General features: G+C 37.4%; 1 protein-coding gene across 2 annotated transcripts; it reads left to right on the top strand.

Annotated features, from left to right (window-relative positions):
• Nucleotides 1-3,170: 3,170 nt before the first annotated feature.
• pcdh12 (protocadherin 12) lies at nucleotides 3,171-21,299 on the top strand. Of its 2 annotated transcripts, none has more exons than XM_023328767.1 (5): nucleotides 3,171-6,431; nucleotides 10,027-10,115; nucleotides 13,212-13,363; nucleotides 17,821-17,988; nucleotides 18,908-21,299. In XM_023328767.1, exons 1-5 carry the CDS (start codon nucleotides 3,579-3,581, stop codon nucleotides 19,159-19,161), a joined length of 3,516 nt encoding a protein of 1,171 aa, XP_023184535.1. In that variant the 5' UTR covers nucleotides 3,171-3,578; the 3' UTR covers nucleotides 19,162-21,299. The 2 variants fall into 2 exon arrangements, with proteins under 2 accessions (XP_023184535.1, XP_005806614.1); XM_005806557.2 differs by having other exon boundaries at nucleotides 10,024-10,115; nucleotides 18,908-21,298.
• Nucleotides 21,300-22,287: the final 988 nt, after the last annotated feature.

Here is a 22,287-nt window from a genome sequence, read left to right as displayed (position 1 = left end):
TGTACTGTTACAAATGGTACAACAGACTCAGCAGATAGAAAATAACAAACATAATGAAGCTTGAGTAGAAATAGAAAGTCTCATTTTAACATAAACTGCAAGTCTTTGTCGGTGTCTGGTGCATTTTCAGTCATCATTGTTTTTCATTTACTGAATAAAAAACCCTCCGATAATAAATTGAAGAGTAGCCAGAAATCTTAGTCCAGTGAGAGTAGAGTTACTTCATAATATTACTCAACTCAAAGTAAAAAGTCAGCACAGGAAAATTTCTCCTATAAGTACATGTAACTGAGTAGAAGTGTAACTAGTTATTGCCCAGCTCTGCAGAGATTGATTTATTATCTGACTGCTGTTATAAGTGTGATTGTTATACATATTTGTTTAATATCATTATTGCTACATTTATTTTCTATTTAGATTATTGCTGGTTCCTTCACCAGGGGCCGACTGATATAATAATAATAATAATAATAATAATAATAATAATAATAATAATAATAATAATAATAATAATAATAATAATAATAATAACAATAACAATAACAATAATAATAATAATAATAATAATAATAATAATAATAATAATAATGTTATTATTGTCATTCTAAACTTTTGTCTTAGTTCCATCTATTGTAGTTTTCTCTTAATATCATGACCTGTTGAAACTGTTTCGCCTGCTGTTACCTTTTAATTGACATTTTCAGCACTTCTAATCTTATTTTTTGTTTTTTAACGTCCTTGAAGTGAAAGCAGAAGTTCAGCCTACAAAAAGTATTTACCTTACATTTTAGGTAAATATCATCTGGAAAATGTACAGTTAGTACAACTAGTCCAAAGAAGCAACAGTTGGGACTCTTTAAAAGATACAGTAATGTTTAACAACCTCAGTTGTGAGTGGACGTAGGAAGATTGACAGTGTGTAATTTCCTACCACACACTTTTATGCAGGTAGTGGGTTAATTGGAAACAGACATGTGCATGTGTGTGTCTGGAGAAATGTTCTTCCCTCCTTAAAAGCTTTTCAGCAGACAAGAGCCACGAACTGAGCCACACACTAACAGTGTTAGCTGATTTGTTGCAGACAAGAGGCTGAGGCTGTTTGTTTTGGAGATAACCTAATGCGACTGGTTGACCTCTGTTCCTCTCAGATTTGGGTTCCTTGAACAGGTTGCAGAAACGGATAGACATAGGAGACATTTGAGTTTCTCAGATTCAAATAATGATTTAACATGAATCAGTTATGGCTTTGATCTAAATGTAGAATTCAGATTAATGATTATAGTGAATCATAGAGATGATGGTTTCAGGTCTGGGAGTATCAGGGTCTCATCTTTGTTTATTGCAGATGACATTTTCAAACAGTTCACAGTTGAGTTATGTTATGTGTAGTTCCCAGGTGTTGGCAGGCAGAAGATAGGTAGATAGAAAAGTTGGAGCTTGATCTGCAATGATGAGGGCATTAATCTATGCCAAAAGGCAGAACTATCTATTTTTTAATCCATCTATGTTACAAACCCCATATTTTGTCCATGAAATATGCACTATCTCTCTTATGGTAATATCACTGATTAAAGTTCTGTCTGTCCTGATGACTCAGAGCCAACTGATGCATTTATAATTGTATTTATATTAAGCCAGGGATGGCAGAAAGGTTTATTTAACTCAGTCCTGTCAAAACTGTTTTCTTCAGGGAGAGAAACAGTAAAAGTCTGAGCTATGGAAATAAATCCTTACAGACTGATTCAAAGTATTGATTTTATCATATTATCATGTTTAGTTTTAGTTTTTTTCCCTCTTATTCAAAACATTCCTGAAGATTCATTTTATTCCCTTTGGATCTTTTCTCTTACAGCTGCTGTAATGTCTGCTTTAATAGCAGAAACGTTTACTGCAGTGCTGTGCTTTCAGCTCCATGAATGCGGACGAATACAAAATGTGCGGTTAGTGCAACTAGTCCAAAGAAGCAACAGTTGAGACTCTTGAAAATATACAGTAACGTTTAAACAACCTCAGTAGTGAATGGACGTAGGAAGACTGACAGTGTGTAATTACTGTCAGTCTTCAGTAATTAAAAAAAAAAGACAGGTCATTGATTGGAAGCTTAAGATTGATGGTTGATGTTATAATGTTAAGACACTCAAATGGTTTAGGCATAAATACAGATAAAAACCATTGCAAAGTCCTTATCAGGTCTCAGAATTTGGTAAATCGAACTTGAATGAAACATATTTACAAGCAGATAAAAGAACCAGTTGTTGCTCCACATCAATTTGGGACGAGCTACAGTATAAGGCTACTTTAAAACTATTCATCCATAATTTTGATGTGAGAGAGATTATTTAATAGTGTAAAAACATTTAAGACAGCTACAGTCTTGAACAATTTTGTGAAACTTTTTATTAATGTTTTAAATGGTCCTTTACGAAGACATTTGAAAGTGCAAATTTTCTTGATTCCTTTCCATTTTATTTAAAGGTTTTAGCTAATTTTGACTGAGCCACTGAGGAATGACAGAAATGAGACTCTATGGGAGATTTGTCAACCTCTGACCATGCGGTGAAAGATGAATCTCTCTGTAATTATATTTAAACGACAGCTGGAATGCGAGGTTTTGTCACATTAAAAACAGACTTCTGGATTGTGTTCACTTCATTGCTAGTGTACTCACAGAAGCTGAATTTTCTTCCACATTAGACATCTATGAATACTCTCGAGGACACAAAAGGGTTATTTTGAGGACATCCCCAAGGTTATTCAATGCAATCATAACAGGGCATACTTGTTACTGTGAGGGTTCATTGTCTTATCTGTGTTTCTGTTTCTACTGTCAAAAGTCCAGACCATACGTCACCGTGATCGAGTTCAGGTAGATCCAAGTGCTCCAGGCTCTTGTCCCACTGGGGTTTAGCACATTTTCCGAGTGATTTAAGGTTCCAGCCTGCAGCTCGTGATGAGTTTACACAGATCTTTGGAAGGGCAGAGGGGGTTTAAGTGATGGAGAGGCAGTGTCATGTTTCTGTGAAAGCACTGAGTTTCCTCAGGGCAGGAGGGCTTTTCTTTGTGTCAAGTTGCGGCTTATTTGCATGTGGCCCTCCTCCTTATTTTGATTGGTCGGCGCCCCTGCTGGCATGTGGAAACACATATCCAAACTTTCTCACTTGGAGGAAAACTTTCCTGAGTTGAGGATGAACTGAGAGGCAGGGACGCCAGCAGCTGTGAGTAACAGCAGGCAGACAGAGGCTAGAGGTTATGGGGAATGAAATGATGATATCTTCATTCTGGGTTTCTGATATGTTTTTTTCTAAAGCAACTGGAAGTTTTCTTTTATAGCTTTGTGCTTTTGTTCTTTTTCTTTTTTGCAAAACTACATATTTTCTATAGTTTTGTGGCTGTAGTCAGTTTTTGTAATATATTTTTTTTATGACAGAAACTAGTATTTGTTAAAAATATTAATACTTACTATTAAATTTGCTTAATTGATTTTTAATAGAAAAAGTTAATTTACCATCTTATTTATTGTCAAAAAAAAAAAATCAGCTTAGCCAGTGTATAAAAGGTAATTGTTACTCTATGTCACTATGCTGCTGGCTCTGCTTCTGGTTCTGAGCCTTTCCTCTGGGACTCTCTGCTCTGAGTCATCTTCAATAATTATCCATTACCGGGTTTGGGAGGAGCAGCCGTCGGGAACTCGGGTCGGCCGTCTGTTGGACGACCTCCGTCAGAGGGATGAAGTCGGCCCTCTGGAGGATTTCCAGGTGGTGGAGCAGGTAAAGGCCCTTCCATTCTCTGTCACGGCTCGAGATGGGGTCATCTCCACCCAAGGTCGACTGGACAGGGAGGCGCTGTGCCGGATATCAGACCTTTGCGAGGTGGCCTTCAGTGTCCTCTACAGAAAAAGCGGCTCTGTGAACTGCCTCAGGATCCGTGTTGAAGTGATGGACCTAAACGACCATAGTCCCAGCTTCCCCAACACCCCACAGGAGGTGGAGATCTCAGAGACTGCCCCCCTTCGCATGCGAATCCCTTTAGATCGAGCTGTTGATCTCGATGCAGGGCCCAACGGCCTCCAGACTTACTCCCTATCAGTCAATCAGCACTTTGCTTTGGATGTGACAGATGGTTCAGGTGGGTCAAAACAAGCAGAGCTGGTGGTTATCAAAGAATTAGACAGGGAGGTTCAGGACTCTTTTGACCTGATCCTGGTAGCGTACGATAAAGGGAGCCCACCAAAGTCCGGGAGCATGTCTGTCCATGTTGTGATTCAAGACTCAAATGATAACAGCCCGGCTTTTGAGGAGAGCAGTCCAACTGTGACTCTAAGTGAGAATACACCCATTGGGACAACCATCTTCAAGCTTACAGCAACTGACCCAGACCTAGGTGCCAATGGTGAGGTGAAGTACTGGTTCAGTAAACACACACCAGCAGAGTTTCAAAAACTTTTCCATGTGGATTCACAGACTGGAGAGGTGATTGTAAAGGCTCCTCTGGACTATGAGAGGGAGCCATCCTTTGTGCTCAACATACAGGCCATTGATCATGGTCCCAATAGCATGCCAACTCACTGCAAGCTACATATCAAGCTTGTAGATGTAAATGATCACGCACCAAGAATTAGCACAAAATGGCTTTCACCCACCTCAGCTGTCCCCACTGTCAGGGAAGGAGCTCCGATTGATACGTTTCTTGTACTGGTGACAGTTTATGATGCAGATTCAGGAAAAAATGGAGAAGTGAGCCTGACTATTCAAGAAGGATCAGGGCCTTTCCGTCTTAAATCCAGTGATAATTTTAATTATTTGATTGTAACAAATGGCTCCTTGGATCGGGAGAAGGTTAATAATTATAACATCAAACTCATTGCTCAGGACCATGGAAGTCCATCTTTAGTTACTATTGAAAACTTGCCAGTTTCTGTTCTAGATGAGAATGACAATGCACCAATATTTCTCAAATCTATTTATAAGACTTCAATTAAGGAAAACAATTTTGAAGAGGATGCAGTTCTTGAAGTCAAAGCCAGTGATGATGACCAGGGACTCAATGGAAAGGTTTCTTACAAAATAAAGAAACTTAGTGACCAGAAAGGTTTCTCCATACACCCAACAACTGGAATCATAAGGGTACTCCGAAGCTTAGACCATGAGGAATCTCAGAGCTACTCTTTTATAGTTGAAGCTGTGGACTATGGGCATCCGCCACTAACTGGTTCGACCACAGTCCAGATTAATGTTGAGGATTTAAACGACAATGCTCCAGTCATCAAGGAACCAAAACCGAGAAACGGGGTGGTTTCTGTGAGCATCCCTGTGAATGCACACAAAGGGGAGATTGTGACCGAGCTTGGAAATGACACAGAAGAAAAACCCACTTCTCTGCCGATCAGTCATTCAGTTTTGGATGGATTCAATGGCTTTCCTGCATCAACGATAAAAGCCGAAGATCCAGACTCGGGACTCAATGGACAGCTAAAGTACATCATTTCAAATGGAAACACAAATGGCTTGTTCTGGATGGATGAAGATACAGGGCAGCTTTTTATAAATGCCACCAATGCCACAGAGCTGATTGGGAGAACTTTTAAGATGGAGCTGTCTGTAGCTGACATGGGCACTCCCAGCTACAAGACTGAGGCGACTCTGGAGGTAACTTTCATCAATCTCCAGGACCACTTGAAGAACTCTTCACCTGGAAACAGAGGGCAACTTAGCTTTACTATGATGATGGCCATCTGCTTGGGTGCCACATGCCTGCTTCTTCTATTGGCCATCGCGTTGGTGACAACATTTTGCCGACCCGAGAAACGGGACAACCATGCTTACAATTGCAGACAGGCTGAATCCAGCTACACCCGGCATCCTCGAAGGCCACAAAAGAACATCAGAAAATCTGACATCCAGCTAATTCCAGTGATCCGAGGGCGCAAAGAAGAGCCGTCTGAGGAAGACAGTGAGGTCCAGCCTCTCACTCCTGCTCCACTACCAGAAGATCAACAAACCGAGAGAGAGTATAACTTCATACCATCGGTTATAAACAACAACTTCCATTCCCAAAGCTACCCGGAAGTGGATTCCCCTCAGCATGTTGGCCATCACTGCAAAACACTTAGGAAACCTGGAAATATTGAACTTGATGGGAGTTTGACCCTGACACCAGCTACGTCATACCAGACCCTCTGTAAAACCAGAAACCCTTCCTCGTCCTCTTCTTCGCTGTCACATTTTAGCACCTTGAAGCGTAATAAGCTGCACCCAGAAAGCGAAGAGTCACGTTCTCAGCGTTCGACGTCCCAGGCGACTCTAAGGAGGCCGAAAATGTCAGATGGTCAGCAAGATGCAGAACACCAGCAAATGCTTCGAAACCTGGTTCGTCTCTCCATGGCTGCATTTGGAGAGACCATCGAGCTTTCCTCAGCTTCCCCAGAGGTGCAGGTGAGTTGTAGCTTCATCACAACATTCACTACCTCAGAGATTCTTGTTTCTATCTGGCTATCTGTCTGTCTGTTTGTCTGTCTGTCTATCTATCTAGTCATAAATTTTTCATTTTTATGATAACGTGCAAAATGGGAGTGAAACTAACCTGTAGTGTCTTATCTAAACTCTTTGAATCATACCTTTAAGCCTTAACGATCTATTATAGGTTCAGAAGTAACATTCATGGCAGAGCACATCAAGTTGAATTGATAAATATGCCCATCTGTTTGACATTAAAGACTTCGCTAATCCACCGGATGATTCTTTAATGTCTTCTTATTTACATTCTCTGCTGTAGCTCAAACATTAAGGCTAATGCACGGCTGCTGCTGCTCACTCTCATTTAAATGCCATTTACTCAGATCTAAAATCTGTGTGATCACATTTATTTTAACATGTGCTTACAGTTAGTGTTCAAGTAATTAAGTGTCCCCCCTGCAGGCTTTGAGATTAATCTGAAGTGAAGTCCATTAGAGAGCAAAGATGTAGGCCCCACACCCCGTAACCCCCACCCTTCGTCTCTTGTGCAGACAGAGCAGCTTCCCTTCCAGCAGCCTCCATCCTTTTTCTACCTCCTGTATGATGGCTTATTCAGACGCCCTAAAGGCTGAAGTAAAGGGAGGGAGGGTGCGGGGGAATGTGACTAGCTGATGGATCACCATGAAGCCTAAAGCAGCCAGCATATTCAGGTACTCGTGTGTCACAGAAAAAAATGCCCCCTGACTAACTGTGACATTCGTTTTCTTACTGAATATCATGTATCTGACTCATTCTGAAGCCTGGAGAAGGAGGAGGACGATGGGGGTTGGAGTCAGCCAAAGTAAGCTGTGATGTGTTTGTAGTGTAAGCTAAAACCGCCCTGACACGCCACTCTGTTGCTGATAAATGACCCCCAAATCACTTTTACTGAAGAGCGCTGCAGCAGGAGGGAAGAAAAACAGATCAGTCTGAAAACAGCTCAGATCCACAATCAGAGGAGACGCTCAGCTGCAGACGCTAAGTCTGCAGGGAATTAACAATAACGTAACACACTATAAATAATATCTGAGGAATTACGTGTTATATGAAAACCATTTATTCATTTTATTTCAGTTAGCAGCTGATTTAACACTCAATACAAATGCCTGACTTGTAATTTTTTAAGTGGTTTTTATCAGTAGTTTGTTCTGAAGGTCTTTCAGAGATTAGCAGATTTTTTACACTGATGTGACTAGTGCCTGAAAACCTTACATTACAGTTTTTACCAATGTTTAGTCCACTACCTCAGAAATCATTGAGGCATAAAGGGGTTTCAGATGTCTTAGGCAATGATTTTATTTTATTTTTTATCAGAAACTATGTAACAATAATGAACAAAACCTATAGTATGTTTAATGCTTCCAAACATAAATAGAAATGACTAAAAATAAAAGTAGAAGAGTGCCCAGTGTTTTCTATGGTTTGCACAGACTTTTAGTAATTTTCCCTATAACTTCTGAAAACGCAGTGATGGGTTTCTAAATTATTTTGTTCAATTAATGTGAGTGTTTGATACTTCACAACTGCTTGACACTGATTCTGACTAAACTTATGCTGTTTTGTCACAGTTAGTTTCTCTATTTCTATTTGCTGTATTATATGCTTCAGATAACATTTTTTTGACTGAGTTCAAGTTCAGACACGTTTTTTCACTTTTATCAGACCAAAATGAAGCTCTTCGTCCATTTGCAAACTGAAATCAGACTTTTCATTTTGCTTTTGTGGAATGGCTTTTTGTCCCATTTTGTATATCAGTTTTTTCACTGTGATTAATGACACAAATTCAACCACCATTTTTACAAGGCACTTTGCTTATGCTCTGGAGTTAATGCCCACATTTTCCCTGAAACACATCAGTTTTTGGGGCACAGAACTTGTCTCCATCCTAAAGGGCGTGATGGCTGCAAATACTCATGTTTTGAATATTTGCAAAATAATTCTTGAGACAGATAAACATGGTTTCTCGAGGGAACTGGGAATTGTACCCTAGAATGGAACAGACTTGTTCAGGTTCACGATTCTCTTGTTGATATCTTGGCTCATTTATTTCCCCTTTTCTGTGATGTCAACACAAGGAAGCAGTGTGTTAGAAGTGCCGCCTTGACCAGTTGACAGTTCAGTGTGCAAACCTCTGAATATAATCTAGACTTTCAAGCAAAAGTTTTCAAAAAGTTATATTTTATTGGGTCCAATAAAAAATGTTTTTGTGACTATTTGACCAGAGTAGAAAGAGCGTTGGCATCTAAAGAAAGACTATAATTAGTTCCTTAATTAATAAAACTTAATTACTGAAAGTTTAACTGAATTTTATAGGAAGTAAATGTTTTAGCAAATTTAGACCTTGTTGAGGTCTAAAGTCACCACCAACGCCCAGCAGACAGAGGACAAAGACTGCAACGAGCCCCAAAGCCCTCACGTGATTTTCATCAGACAGGAAGATGCTTTCTTAGTTTGTGCCAAGCTTTGCTTTCTTCCAGAACCCTCCCAGTCGTCCCAGTTGGCACTCATCACACCTCAGATGTTTCTCTCCTCCCTTGAGGTCACAAAGGAAGAGGCCTACTGGACGGCCGGAAAGTCTGAGACTCACTGTTCACCTCCACACAACACACACACTAATATTTCTCTGTCCGTCCTGGAAGGAAGCCGAGCAAGAGAAGAATGGGCTTTTACGTAGAGGCCATTTCCTGTCACCACAGTGGCATGCACGTGCAAAAACACACAACAATCATGGTTACAAAAGTCAAATATGAGTATACACACTCACCTTTGCCAGTGTGTGTATTTTTCCTCTCTGGAGAGCAGTGTGTATCCGCTGCATAACAGAGCTGTCAGCAGAAAACTGCGAGCAGTGAGATGGACAAATGAGCTCGGTTCTCACACTGTAACTCTGAAACAAAGCAAAAGAAAGTTCATCTAAATAAAAGCTGCACTCATTGTTTAACTGGTCAAAACCTCAAGCAAGCTTGTTCTGTCTGATTAAATGCAAAACAGCAAAAAAAACTTATCAACAAACCTGACTGACCCCATCATCACATACTTAGTCTGAGCTTCTAGAGTTTGACTTTTGTCTCTTGTAAAATGATATTTATTTCTTTTTCAAGATGCTCCAAACTGAAGAAAACCATATAAAATCAGATTTAGCAGAATCTCTCCATTCCTCTCAATTTTAAACCTGCTCCTTCCAAATGCGATGCAGCACTACGAACATCTGACCATGGTGCAGCTCTCTTATCTTTTAAAGTGCTTTAAATGTTTCACATAATTTGACTTCAATCATGCTGCATCTGACCAGTTATAGGAGGTGTGACTGACCACTTCAAAAAGTACAAATATAAAAACTAAACCATATCTGAGTTCAACAATAACAATATTAAAATACTAAAATATAAATATAAAAATACTTTTCATATACTTAGAATGTGTTATTGTGTGTTTTTTTGGGTTAGGTAACCTGAGAACTCGAGAAAAAAAAATGCTGAAATGAGAGAAATTCATATTTATTATTCCCTTCTGTTTCTCTTCTCTCCTGCAGCAGATCTCTCAGCTCCTCTCCCTGCTCCGTCAGGGTCAGCTGCAACCAAGGACAAACTTCCGCGGAAACAAGTATTCCCATCGGAACGGCAGGTATGTAAGAAATTTCCCCTTTTACCCTCTGAAGTTGATTGTTATTATTATTTTTCTTTTTAAAGACGAGGTCCAGATTTTTCTAAACCATACCCCTTGCCTGAGTAAGCTGCAGGAGTTCTGTCTTTGATTATTATCCAAGTTATTGTGTAGGCACATCATATTACTGGTTGTAATTCATCAAATATCCTTTAGGGGTTAGAAGCTATTGAAAACCAAAAAATCAGGTACTTAAAAAATAAAAATATCACACAATGAAAACAAGAACAGAATTTTAAATTAGAAATTTTGGCCTTTCAAACAGAACATGTACTTAATATACTATATGTTTACTAGCTAGTTTTCAATTAGTTGCAGCTCTGTTGCAGATTGGTATAAATATAATCAGGGTGCTGCTCTCTAGGAAGCCCAGGTCACTTTATTACCAGCCTTTAGTCCATCTGGACGACTGGGTCTGGTGTTTCTCATCTTCATAATACCCACAGATTCTCTTTGAAGTTTTTGTTAGACAAGTATTTTGGCCAATCAAGCATGGTGATTCTGTCACACTTTTGACAGCTTGCGCAGGTGTTAAGTCCTCCTGGAAAATAAAGTCGGCGTCTACATAAAAAGTGGTCCAGAAATAGCTAACAGATAGCTAAATGGACTGAATTTATATCACACTTTTCTAGTCATACTGACCACCCAAAGCACTAAAGCCATATTCATCTATTTGCATTCACAAAGATGCACACATTTATATACTGATATGCAGATTAATAGGCAACATGGGATTAAGTGCCTTACCCAGGAGCACATGAACATGTTACAGGAGGAAGCTGGATTTAATGTTGAACAAACAAAACAACCACTTGCAATCTGAAGTAGTTGTCTTGTCTTGACATTTTACTTAATGAAACAGAGTGGACCAACTCCACACTCTTCTCTCCTCATTCAGACTCTTTAGAACTTGATTTCTAAATAAAATATAAACTTACTTTCATCTGAAAAGAGGGCTATGGACCACCAAACAAGGATCCAGTCCTTTTATTCCTTGGCACAAGTAAGGAGCTCAAGATGTTCTCTCTGGCTCAAGAGTGGCTTACCATTAGAAACGCCAGTGAAATATTCATTTATATACTTAGGTACAACACTCATTGAACAGTTACCTTCTTTAGAAATTTTCTTTGTTTTCTGGTTCACATATTAAATATTTTTTTTTCTTAGGTACAAGAAGTATTTATCAAAATTACCTGAGATAAATGCTTTGAATACATAACTGTGTGTAAATAATATGCACAATTTTCACTTTTTAGATTAAATTACTCAAATTAATCTACTTTCATTGATATATTGTAATCTATTGAAATGTAGCTATATAAGGAGATAAAATCCTCGCAGCACCTTGCAGGTCTGCTGTGTCCTCCTGCTGACCTCTGAGTCCACTCAACCTTGAAACCCTCAGAAATCCAGCAGGAAAGATTCAGGATTGTGGTTTTTTTTCTCTTTTCTTTTCATCAGCTGAGGTTTGTGTTAGCGCCAGCTGGCTGCAGGTCTCAGGTTGTGATCATCGGTGCGCTTTCAGATCAAACGAGGATTCCTCTGTTAGGACACACTAACATTAAAGGAGAATGCCACCAATTTAAAGAACTTACAGATGTTTTTTCATGAGCTGTTGTGATGGAGATTGAAGTGTACTGCAGAGGAGATCAGGTTTTATTGCCTGCAAGGTCTCTTGTATGCTGCTGAGGTAAACTTTAAAATAAACTTTTCAAAGCCAAAGTATGGACTGCACGTACAGTTGCTTTGTTATCTGTCCTTCAACCTTTAACTTTTGTTTATACTTTAAGTGGTCAAAGACCAAAACTGAAACAGGTAAATGCCTTCTGCTGTATTTCTGACCAACTGACCTGCTGAGACTGAAATAACAGCAACAGACAAACAGGACAAAAAGGCAAACAGTCAAAGTCACAGGAAGAGTGTCTCCTAACCTCAGAGAGTTGAAGTGCTTTTGTGCATGAAGGCAGGTTAAAACGGCTTTGTTGGAGTGATTGAGATTTGCTGACAGTTACCCCTACCTCAGTGTTGATTAGAGATGAGATGTGAGCTGACGTCACCTTGATGCACACAGTGCTTCAGTTTGCACACACAAAGGCCTTCCTATACTCATGAAGACCTTTGAACAAACTTGTTCTTTATCAGATTAAAATAATTCTTTTGTCTTTTTATGAGCTCAGTCTCTTCAGGCTTCAATGAGAGTAAAAAAACTAAATATCAAAACTATTCAAAAAGATCTTTTATCCTGCTTGTGATTTTGTGTGGCTATAAATGATTTGTATCCAACAAATCATTGGATTGTTCATCAATACAAGAACAGTAAACTTGTTTTTGGCTGCAGTTGCTGGGTAGATAAATCTTTGAAGGATGATTGCATGCTAATAGGTTGCTAAAACAAGGTTTGATTGACTTTTACTGGAAAAGTTGATACAACTTGAACTGAAAAGAAATAATGCTTATTGTAAAGAAACGCATTATGTAAACATCACAGTAAACACTTAAATTACGATGGATGTTTCAAGTAAAAACCAAAGCAACAATTAGGGAAAATAAACACATTTTTTTGACAAATCTTGAATGAATATTTACAAAATGAAAGCAAATGTACCTTCTAACTAAAGTTAAACATTAGTTTTTACTGTATAACTTCTGTGATTTTGATACATTCAGTCGATTCCCACTTTTTGCAGTATAAATAAAGTTAAATAAATTAACAAAGATACCTGGGAATGAGAATATTCATTTAAAACAGATTTCAGTCAAATTTAGTATAATTAAAGGGGTACACAACTACTGCTGGTTTTAGCTACAGCTGGCTTGAACTGTGCAATTTATGATATTCATCTGGTCCATTTAATTACCTAGTTTTGCTTCTTTTTTTTAAATGTCATCCAACTGTTGTGCAATTTCCAAGGATCTTTATCCATTTCTGTTCACTACAGATAAGAACTTTTCAAACTTCAGTCTTTCAATTTACAGGATCTGGATATTTGATATATTTGATTTTAAAAATGGCAAATCAGACAAAATTAATCAACATTTTCTTATATTTGTCTGCAGATATGGAGGTCACGACTGCTCAGATTGGCAGAGCACCAAAGACAGTGGGCATGGAGAGAGTGAGGCTGGTGATGTGGACTGGGAAGCAGGAAGAGACTCACCCATAGATCCACAGCTGGAAGAAGGCCTCAATAACCTGCTCAACAGCCCAGGTAACATGTTATAAGATACATTTGAAAAAGAAATCACACTTACAGAAGATGTTAGCGCAAACTTAATATGGTATGTTCTAAATTTAAGTTCGCACACCCAAAACAATGAACATTATTTGGTATATCAATAATTTCTTGGGTAATTCTGAGTATAAGCTGAAGATATTAAGCATATTTTATTACCAATAATTTATTACCAAGAAACCGCACTTTAAAAAGCCGCTTAAAGTGTGTTTTTTTCCAGAGACGTGAATGACTGTTCTAATTGTAGGTCTTCAATAAAAAGTATTATTTCAGCTGAAGAGTCATTCAAGTAAAATAAAGCTGATGTCTTTAAACACAGCAAAAGTGGATTTTGTATGTATTGTTAACAACATGAATTCTACCAGTTGTGAATGTTATGGGTGCTTATGCCTATTTTTGGTCTGTTACTTGCTGTTTTATTGTTTTGGTTCAATCTTTCTAGGGTTTTAAAAACCCTGGGTCAATGTAAAATCCCCAGATTAAAAATGGAGTTGTCTGCACGGGCTGTGACATACTTTGGCTCGTGCAGACAACATACAGACTGCTCTCTTACAATCAACATGTCAGAAAGAAGAAAACAGGAAGGCAGCAGGAAATAACAGGAAAACAGTCTTCCTCTGGAATCTCTGCACCCATTCATAACATTTTTCAGATTCAAACTGATGATTGTGTTACTAACCACATCAACAACACCAGATACTGTGTGTGACGCTGACAAAATGTACAAAGAATTAATAAACAAAATAAAAAATAACTGTCAGTTAATATATAGAAAATCTGAAGACTAATAAAATATGTAAGTTTTGCTATTTCCAAACCACTTTGATCAAACTACAAATGTGGAAGTTCCACCATGCTTCTTAATTTGTGTCCCATTATCAAATTGCCATTTTATGACAAATTATTCTGAAATTCATTGCCACTTGAGTATGATGGTGAGTATTGCAGCTGGACAATGAATACAGCATATATGGATTTATGTGAAAAATTCCCAAAGAAACAATATTGCAGAATCAATTGGGAGAGAAGAGTTTTTCTTGTATATCCAAACTATAAAGTTTTTGTGTCTTCAACCTGGAAGAAGATCATTAGACATTTGTGTTTGGATGTATTGGCGAGTCTTCATCAAACTAACCAACATGCTTCAGCTGCTAAACCTCAAACACACTTGCAACTCATTGTTTAGCCGGGACTTTCTCAGTGGCATGAAGAACACAGGCGTCTGAGTGCACACAGTTCGTGTGTTAAACAGTTTCTTCCTGGTATTGTGGTTTGGAGGCTGCAGGAGCCTCCAGGCGATCAGGGGGGTTTACTGCCTGATGATGGCGGGCCAAGCTTCACTTTATGACTCGTCGGAAGAGAGAGAAACAAAAGAGTGAGTGGGAGTGTGTTTTTCTTGTGTGTGTGATGGTTGACTCATCTTTTGGCCTGAAGGGGCTGAAATGAGTGTAATGCACACCTGAGACCTGGGATCAAGCAGGTTGTGTTGAAAGCTGCATTATTCTACAGCATTATTCCTTTTCTTTACTTGAATGATTCACAGACAAAATTTGCCTCTTTCTTTACATTTTAGGGTAAAAATATGTGTAGTTTAGTCGGGTCAAAACTCCACACAGAGAAACAGTTGATTACCAAAATTAAAGGCTATGTTGAACTTATTTTACAACCAACAAACACTGAATGAATGATAAAAAATTTTATATCTGAAGAATAGCCTAAAACTTTGAATTTCTCGTCCTTTAAGGATAATTTGTATGATGAAGGATTGTTGTGTTAATGCTGCTACACAATGAGTGGAAAGGAGAAGTTTGAAGGGGTTAACTCAGGGGCGGTTTAAACCACTCTGGGTGAAAACGTCAGTGTGTGTTGGTGTGTGTGATGGTACATTACAGTCCCCACATCTGGTTGTGGTTAGATGAAGGAGACCAACAGTTTTTGATTAGTCAAAGCTGAGAAAGATTTTAATCAATTACATTCATTTAGTGGCTGATGGGACAGCCTATTTCTGGATTTTCATACAGATGCCATAGTGCAATGAAATATGTAGTCTCTCCTTATTGTGAGGAAAACATCTGTCTAGGTTTACAAACTATTTTTCACTTTTAAATGTCTCATTTATTAAACACCAAACTCAAAGTCTGTCATTGTGCAGCGAGAGCCAAAACCCTCCCCTATTATAAATGATTAATCTCCACATAAATAGTATCAATAATACAAGTGAAATTAATTTGGTCCACAGTGTAATTAAGCACATTTTATTTAGATAACACTTTTCACAGACCATGCTTCAGAGTGTAGCATAAAATATGTAAAGTTGAAGTGAAAACCTAATTTTAAAAAAATTCTCAAAATTAAAAACAAATATTTGAAAAGGTAAGAGATGTAGGTGCATTGTGTTAAGGCAAAATGGACAGATGGATGGATGGATGGATGGATGGATGGATGGATGGATGGATAAATAGTTCATTCAATTCAATTCAGTTCAATTCAGTTCAATTCAGTTTGAAATACCATAATCAACATGTCATGAAAACATAAGCAGCAAACTTCTTCCAGCAGAAAATGTCCTTCTGGCTTGTTGTATCAGCAGAGTATAATCTATATTTTGTGACTTAACATGAAATCTGTATATTTAAAGTACAGTAATAAATTAAAATTAGTGTTACAATGTTTATTACCATTGACCAGGTACTAAACAGACTTTTCAGTGTTTTGTTTTTATTGGTCTAATGCAGTATTCAAATCTTAAATGTGTTTTCATTGGCTGTGGGCAGAATATCATAATCATATCATAACAGAAACCAAACCTTTAAAATATCAGGTTATGTGAGTATAATTAATCCATATTGTATTTAAGTTAATGAACTGAGTTACTAATAAATGAACTTTTCAGTAATCTAATGCATTAAATATGTTCATTTTTACATGATGTATTACAATAGAATATAATAAAATGGTTATTTTATTCCAGTAATTCTATTCAAAATATGAAAGTTCTCTATTTCATAGATTCATTAGACACATACTGATATATTTTATATTGCCTTTATATACTGTATATATATAAAGGCATTTCTATTACAAATTTTAATCCAATAAGTGATTTGATCTTAGATTTTTGTGCAGTTAACTTTGAATGTCCAGTAGCAGTATTTTAAATGAATATCTGAGAATATTTTCAGACAGTAAAACCTAGAAGATTATTTTTAGAAAAAGACAGGGTTGCACAGAGCTAAATCTGACTCAGTCCTTTTCATACTAGAACAGATTCCAGCTACATGTCGAGAAAAACTTTCATGTTTTTCAACTAAATTAGATCAGATGAAACCTAAATAGCTTAAAGAGGAACTCAAGCTGTCACAGCAGGAAGAGCAGCACATAAACAGGATGAAGTAATGGGGAGCAAGGAAAAAGATTAGGAGATTTAAACAAAACATTAGTGAATGCATGAAATGAGCCATATAATCATCTGTGGCCCGCTTGTTTGTGAGTCAGAAGCTGGGCTTGCTGTGTTTTCCACGCAGACACACCCGGTGTTTACGCCTTTTAAAGGGACTGAACTCTCCGGCTGCAGGAGGTTTGTTGCTTCAGTGAGGACGTGATGTTTAATGCATGCTCAGAAGAGGAAAGGATGCCAGAGATGGCAGGAAGCTCCTGTTAACATCAGCCAGATAAAACCCCTGTGTTGTTTCCTGATTTTCCTGCCTTGTTCTCAGCGAGGAGGCACATAGAAACCAGCAGGACACATAAAAGGGTACTTTATTTCAATTTGACCAGCTCTTGTAGAGTTGGATGTGCAACAAACTCAGATTTTAGTTTTAGTTACACAACTACAAGGAGGTGGAGAGATTCTCAAAAAACTCTGACTAGTGCCGTACTTGCATAAATAGTGGCCAGAATGAGGCTACCATTGTCCCACAGTGTCAATAAATACTCTTCTAAAACAAAGTCAATTCTAAAAAAAAGATAACATAGAATAAATCACTAATGTGATATCACTTTATCTGGGAAATAAGATTTAAAGCATGCTGTTAATTCTTGTGTTGATCTAATGTGTTTCTTATGTCTATAAAAAACATGAAATGCTGCTGTTTGCCTGCTTTAATTAATAGAATACAGTTTCCCTAAATCTGAAACTGTGTCTTAATGAATTTTTGTTCTGCCTAAATTAACACGCTTTCACATGCAGTTCAGGGCTCCTGGACTGCATAGTCATTCAATTTAGAATTAAATCACACATTGCCTTCCAATAACTAAACATGCATGTTAGCTTTAATATTCTAATCACAGTCAGATGCCTTCCACATGTTCACCTTGCTGATGAAAAGAAACCTTTGACTTGGTAAGTAATCTTAACACTTCGAACTGTTTTCTGTCAACAAAGTGTTCAGAATCCCAGTAGTTGCACAAAATGTCTTTCTTTTTGTTTACAGATGATGTTTTCTCAGAGATCAGTGACCCCGCCTGGATGGCCAGGCTCTCCCTGCCACTCACAGCCGATTACCACGACAACGTCTTTGTCCCCAATGGTCCTCCGTCTCCTGAAAGCGAGCTTCCGCCGCGGGATGGCCTGAACTCCACCTCGTCATTCTCCACCTTTGGTAAATGTTTCAAAAGCTACAAATTAGAGTTATTTCAAGATACGGTATCCGTCCCCTAGAACATTTCTACATATTTTTCTTCAACTGCAACAACCTTTAAAGTATTTTATTGGTATTTTATGTGATAGACCCACACAAACCAGTGCAAAACATTTAAGTGGAGGGAAAGAGATTAAAACACAATCCTTAACAAATAAATATCCAAGAAGTGTGGTATGCATTTTGGATTTTACAGCCATGTTTTAATGCAATGCAGCTGGAAATTTTTTCACCTTCTTTGCACATAAAAAAGGGATAGTTTTAATGCTTTTTTTTACATGTCTTAATACTAGTAAGATTGGACAATGTACGTAAGCAATAATTATCAAATAAAATGGAGATTCAGAGTTCGATTTAGATCCTGGCTTTATTCAAATTTATTCTGCTGGGTGTCTGACTGGTTGTTTCAGGTTGTAGTCCTGCTGGAAGATACACCTCAGTCTCAGTATTAAGCCTTTAACAACAGTTTTGCCCTCTACGCCATCCATTGTCTCATCGATGCTGATCAGCTTCTCTTTTCCTGCTAATGAAAACTATGTCCCCACCGCCTGATGCTGCCACTACCATGCTTCACAGTGGGAATGTGCAGAATTAGTTTTTCTTACTTGGAAAAAAATGTAAGAAAAAAATAAACAATTTCCACTTCACAATTGTGTTCTACATTTGTGTTGCTGTATCACATAAAATCCTAAACTGTCACTGATTTGAAGAAGTGGAAAAACAGCAACAGCCACTGTAAATTGTGAGTTCACCCAGTGGCATATATGAATCCAGACTGGTTAAAAATTAATTTCTCATGTCTTGTATGTATCTTATTGTAAACATGCTTTCCATTCAGTGCTGCCAGGGAGAAACTTTCCAACCTCTCACTCTTTTTCAGGTAAAACTCCAGAGAAAGATGGCCATCTGGGCGGAGCTTTGCTGTCCGAGGTCAGCACATTGTTTGAGATGCTGATGACTCAGAAGGCCGACGCCCACCCAGGCCCTCGGCCTGATGTCCTGTACAGGCTGTCAGCAGCGTACCGACGCTCTCTGGGTCTGGACGCGACAGCAACAGCTGGAGGCAGCGCCCAAAAGAACTGCTCTGAAAAGAGGCCGGCCATGGCTGTGGCCTCAAAACATCAATACCAATGACTGTTACATGCATTCAAACATCGCAGAAGACTAAACAGAGTGGGGACCAGAATGACAGAAGTGTTGGGGTTAAAGAAATTAAAGTATAAAGCCATGAATTGAAAATTAAGTAACTTTAAAAGCTCATTTTCAGTAGTTCTGTGCAAATACCAGGGAAGACCCAAGTATGCCTTCAAAGTGGTCAATTTTCCAGCTTTTGGCTGATTTCTTAGCAGAGTTAAAAATCCAACTTTCTTCATTATTACCACTAATGTGGAACTGAAATAAAGCATGTGTACTTCTTTACTTATAAACCTTTTTTATCTTTAGACTCATGGAGAATGAGGTACGAGGTGTTCAGTTGGTTGCAGACTGTAGTATATGTTGCTAGATGTCACTGTATCACACACTAGAGCTCACAAATGCAAAACAAAAATAACCGAAGACGAGAGCAGCAACAGTGTTATTTTAAATTTTTTAACCACTCTAATGGATTTACTGTTAAATAAGGATAAAAATTTACAGAGTAATTATATACATTTGTTTAGCATTGTTTTTAAGAATGTAATAGCACAACCAAAAAAGTGGGGAAAAAAAATCAAGATAATTTTTACAAGTCATTGATTCCTGAGTGGTATTTTAAATACTAGAACAAATGGTTGGAAAATAATATGAAATTCATTGACAATAAGTCAGTTATGCACAACAAATAATAATTAATCCACAAAAGTGTCTGGTTCTAGAAATCAGAACAATATTAGCTATTTTTATTTTAATCTTTAAATATTTGGTGCCACATTGAACTTTGCGCGGCTTTTTTGTCTTATATAGTTTTTAGCTTTCAAAACATTTTCATGGAAAAAGGAGGCAGTTTGTCAATCGCAATGCAGATGAGAAAAGAAAGATCTTTTTTAATCTACAGAGGATATCAAATTAAAGATCTACATTTTTCCATTTATATCAAATCATAGATACATTTTATAATTGCAAACTGTGAAGTTTACTCTTTGCAACTGTTAATTTTCCAGTTACAGAAAACACTTTTTTCATCATGCTGGCTGTTTGAACAGAAATAAATCTGTTTAGATTTGCATCTAAAGGGTTGAAGCATTTTTGAAAGGAGTGAAATCCTGCAAAATGTTGCTTACAAAGCAGGAAAGGAGGCAGGTTATCTCTGTCTGTCAAAATCTGATAAAGTCCAAAGGGAACAGAGAGAAATGTTTTCATTTTCTTTTTCCTCTGAACTAAAATCGAGCTGAAATCCAAAAAGAAGAACAGGCCAAAGATTGTGATTGTTTAAATTCCCTAAAAGTGTCTTACATGTAGTTGTTTCTGTTGATCAAGCAGCACTTTGTACATATTTTTTGTTAAACTTTTCTTCAGTATGAAAATGTATTTTAAATGGAAACTAACTTTTGTAACATTTACAATAAAATGTGAATCTTTATACTCTGTCCATCTGAACTATAGAAGAGTCAGTTTGCATAAACATTAACATATATTTCTATTACAGAGACAGCCTCTTTCCTTTTGGCTTTCTCACTGGGTCATTTCAGGTCAAACAGGGTCACTCGGTCTCGTTTCAATTGACACATGGTCAAAACCCAAATGGACCTAAATGACAAACTCTCCTGGGATTTAGAGATCGAGTCCAGTCTATTTGTTAGAGCAGTGCGCCCTCTGCAGTTCAAAAAATGCTGTTACACTCCATGAAGATGGCAAAAATGCTCATCCACACAAAAGGAAAACACTATTGATCACCTATTTAAAAGTAGCAAAAAAATTAAATAGGAAAGCAAAAAATCTAACAAATGAATAAAATTGAATATTTCTGATTAGCATGAATCCAAAACCAGGATTATATTTTCAAACGTATTTGAATCTATCATAACTTTCCTAATGACAGGGAGAAGAACCAACATTTTATTTAAATATTCAACAGCCACTGCATCCAAATTGCCACATTCAAGTTTGATTGAAATTTGTAGCAGATCACTTGGACAGGCAAAATGGCTTCTGAAGGTTTATGATCTGGCCTAAAATGTACTTGGAGAAGTCGAGTCTCAAGGTTCCTTTATCAGTCTCCAATAGGAGAAATTTCTGATCAAATAAAAAATCTTAAAACACATATTTGTCTTCACTCTTCTTCATTCAATCTGAAAGGTCACCAAACACGCATTCAAACTGGTTTTAGAATGGATAAAACAGGCAAACATTAAGCTTCTGATTATGTTTAAAAACCACGACAGAAAATCAAACCCTTTAATTGAATTGTACAAAATCTGGAGAGACGAAAGGTTGAATATTCAGTCAGTCTACAAAAAGTGTATGGCTTCTCTGCATCTTACTTAGGGACAAGTAATCGACATTAGTGGGACTAAATATATATGTTTAAGAGTTTATGTACAATAAAGTCCCTGTCTGGATTAGAAAATATCTACAGCATGCTGAAAGTTATGTTTTATTCAACATTTGTCTCAAAAATGAAGCAAACTTCTCACAGGAACTGTATTTATCCCAGTATATTTACACTGTTTTCTAACTGCGAATAGGCAAAAGAAGACACAACTAACAGAATTACAAAACTAGAAACTATGGAACTTATGAAAAGCTTTTTGTTCAATAATTAAATGGTATCAAGCATTACTTTGCATCCTCTGAACACCATTAAGAGTATGGGCAGACATGTTTAACAGTGAATGACTGCTTTCCAGTGTTACCTGGTTTCTAATAAACACCACTGAAACACAACTTCTGTTGCCACTGCACATTTAATAAATATGAGCAAACATTTTATAGATGTCACCTGTTATGGTAAAGATGAGAGAAATTAATACCAGGTGTTTTCTAAGCTCCAGGCCATTAATTTACACTGGTAAGTGGCCGGATGATAAAAAGTCATCTAGTATTTATTTAGTACAATTATACATTTCATTTGCACTCAAATATTTGCAAAACTGTCTAACAAGCCAACAAATGTGCACTTTTTTATACAAAAAATGTGATTGATCCCTAATTTTGAAGATTATTGAAGGGTCTGCACTAACACGAATGTTTCAAGGGAAATAATAGAATTTCCTTTGCAGTAAGAAAAAGAAAAGAAAGTTTATTTTTAGCCAGGTTAATCAAATATGCAAATGAATGAGG

This window comes from Xiphophorus maculatus, chromosome 23 (genome assembly GCF_002775205.1).
Source record: "Xiphophorus maculatus strain JP 163 A chromosome 23, X_maculatus-5.0-male, whole genome shotgun sequence".
Lineage (NCBI taxonomy): Eukaryota > Metazoa > Chordata > Actinopteri > Cyprinodontiformes > Poeciliidae > Xiphophorus > Xiphophorus maculatus.
Note: the sequence above shows the minus strand (reverse complement) of the source record. Positions and strands in the feature narration are given on the sequence as shown.

Coding starts and splice junctions, on each gene's coding strand:
- pcdh12 (XM_005806557.2), top strand. CDS start 3,579: ATGCTGCTGGCTCTGCTTCTGGTTCTGAGCCTTTCCTCTGGGACTCTC. Junction 10,116..13,211: donor TATTCCCATCGGAACGGCAG/GTATGTAAGAAA, acceptor ATTTGTCTGCAG/ATATGGAGGTCACGACTGCT. Junction 13,364..17,820: donor TAACCTGCTCAACAGCCCAG/GTAACATGTTAT, acceptor TTTTGTTTACAG/ATGATGTTTTCTCAGAGATC.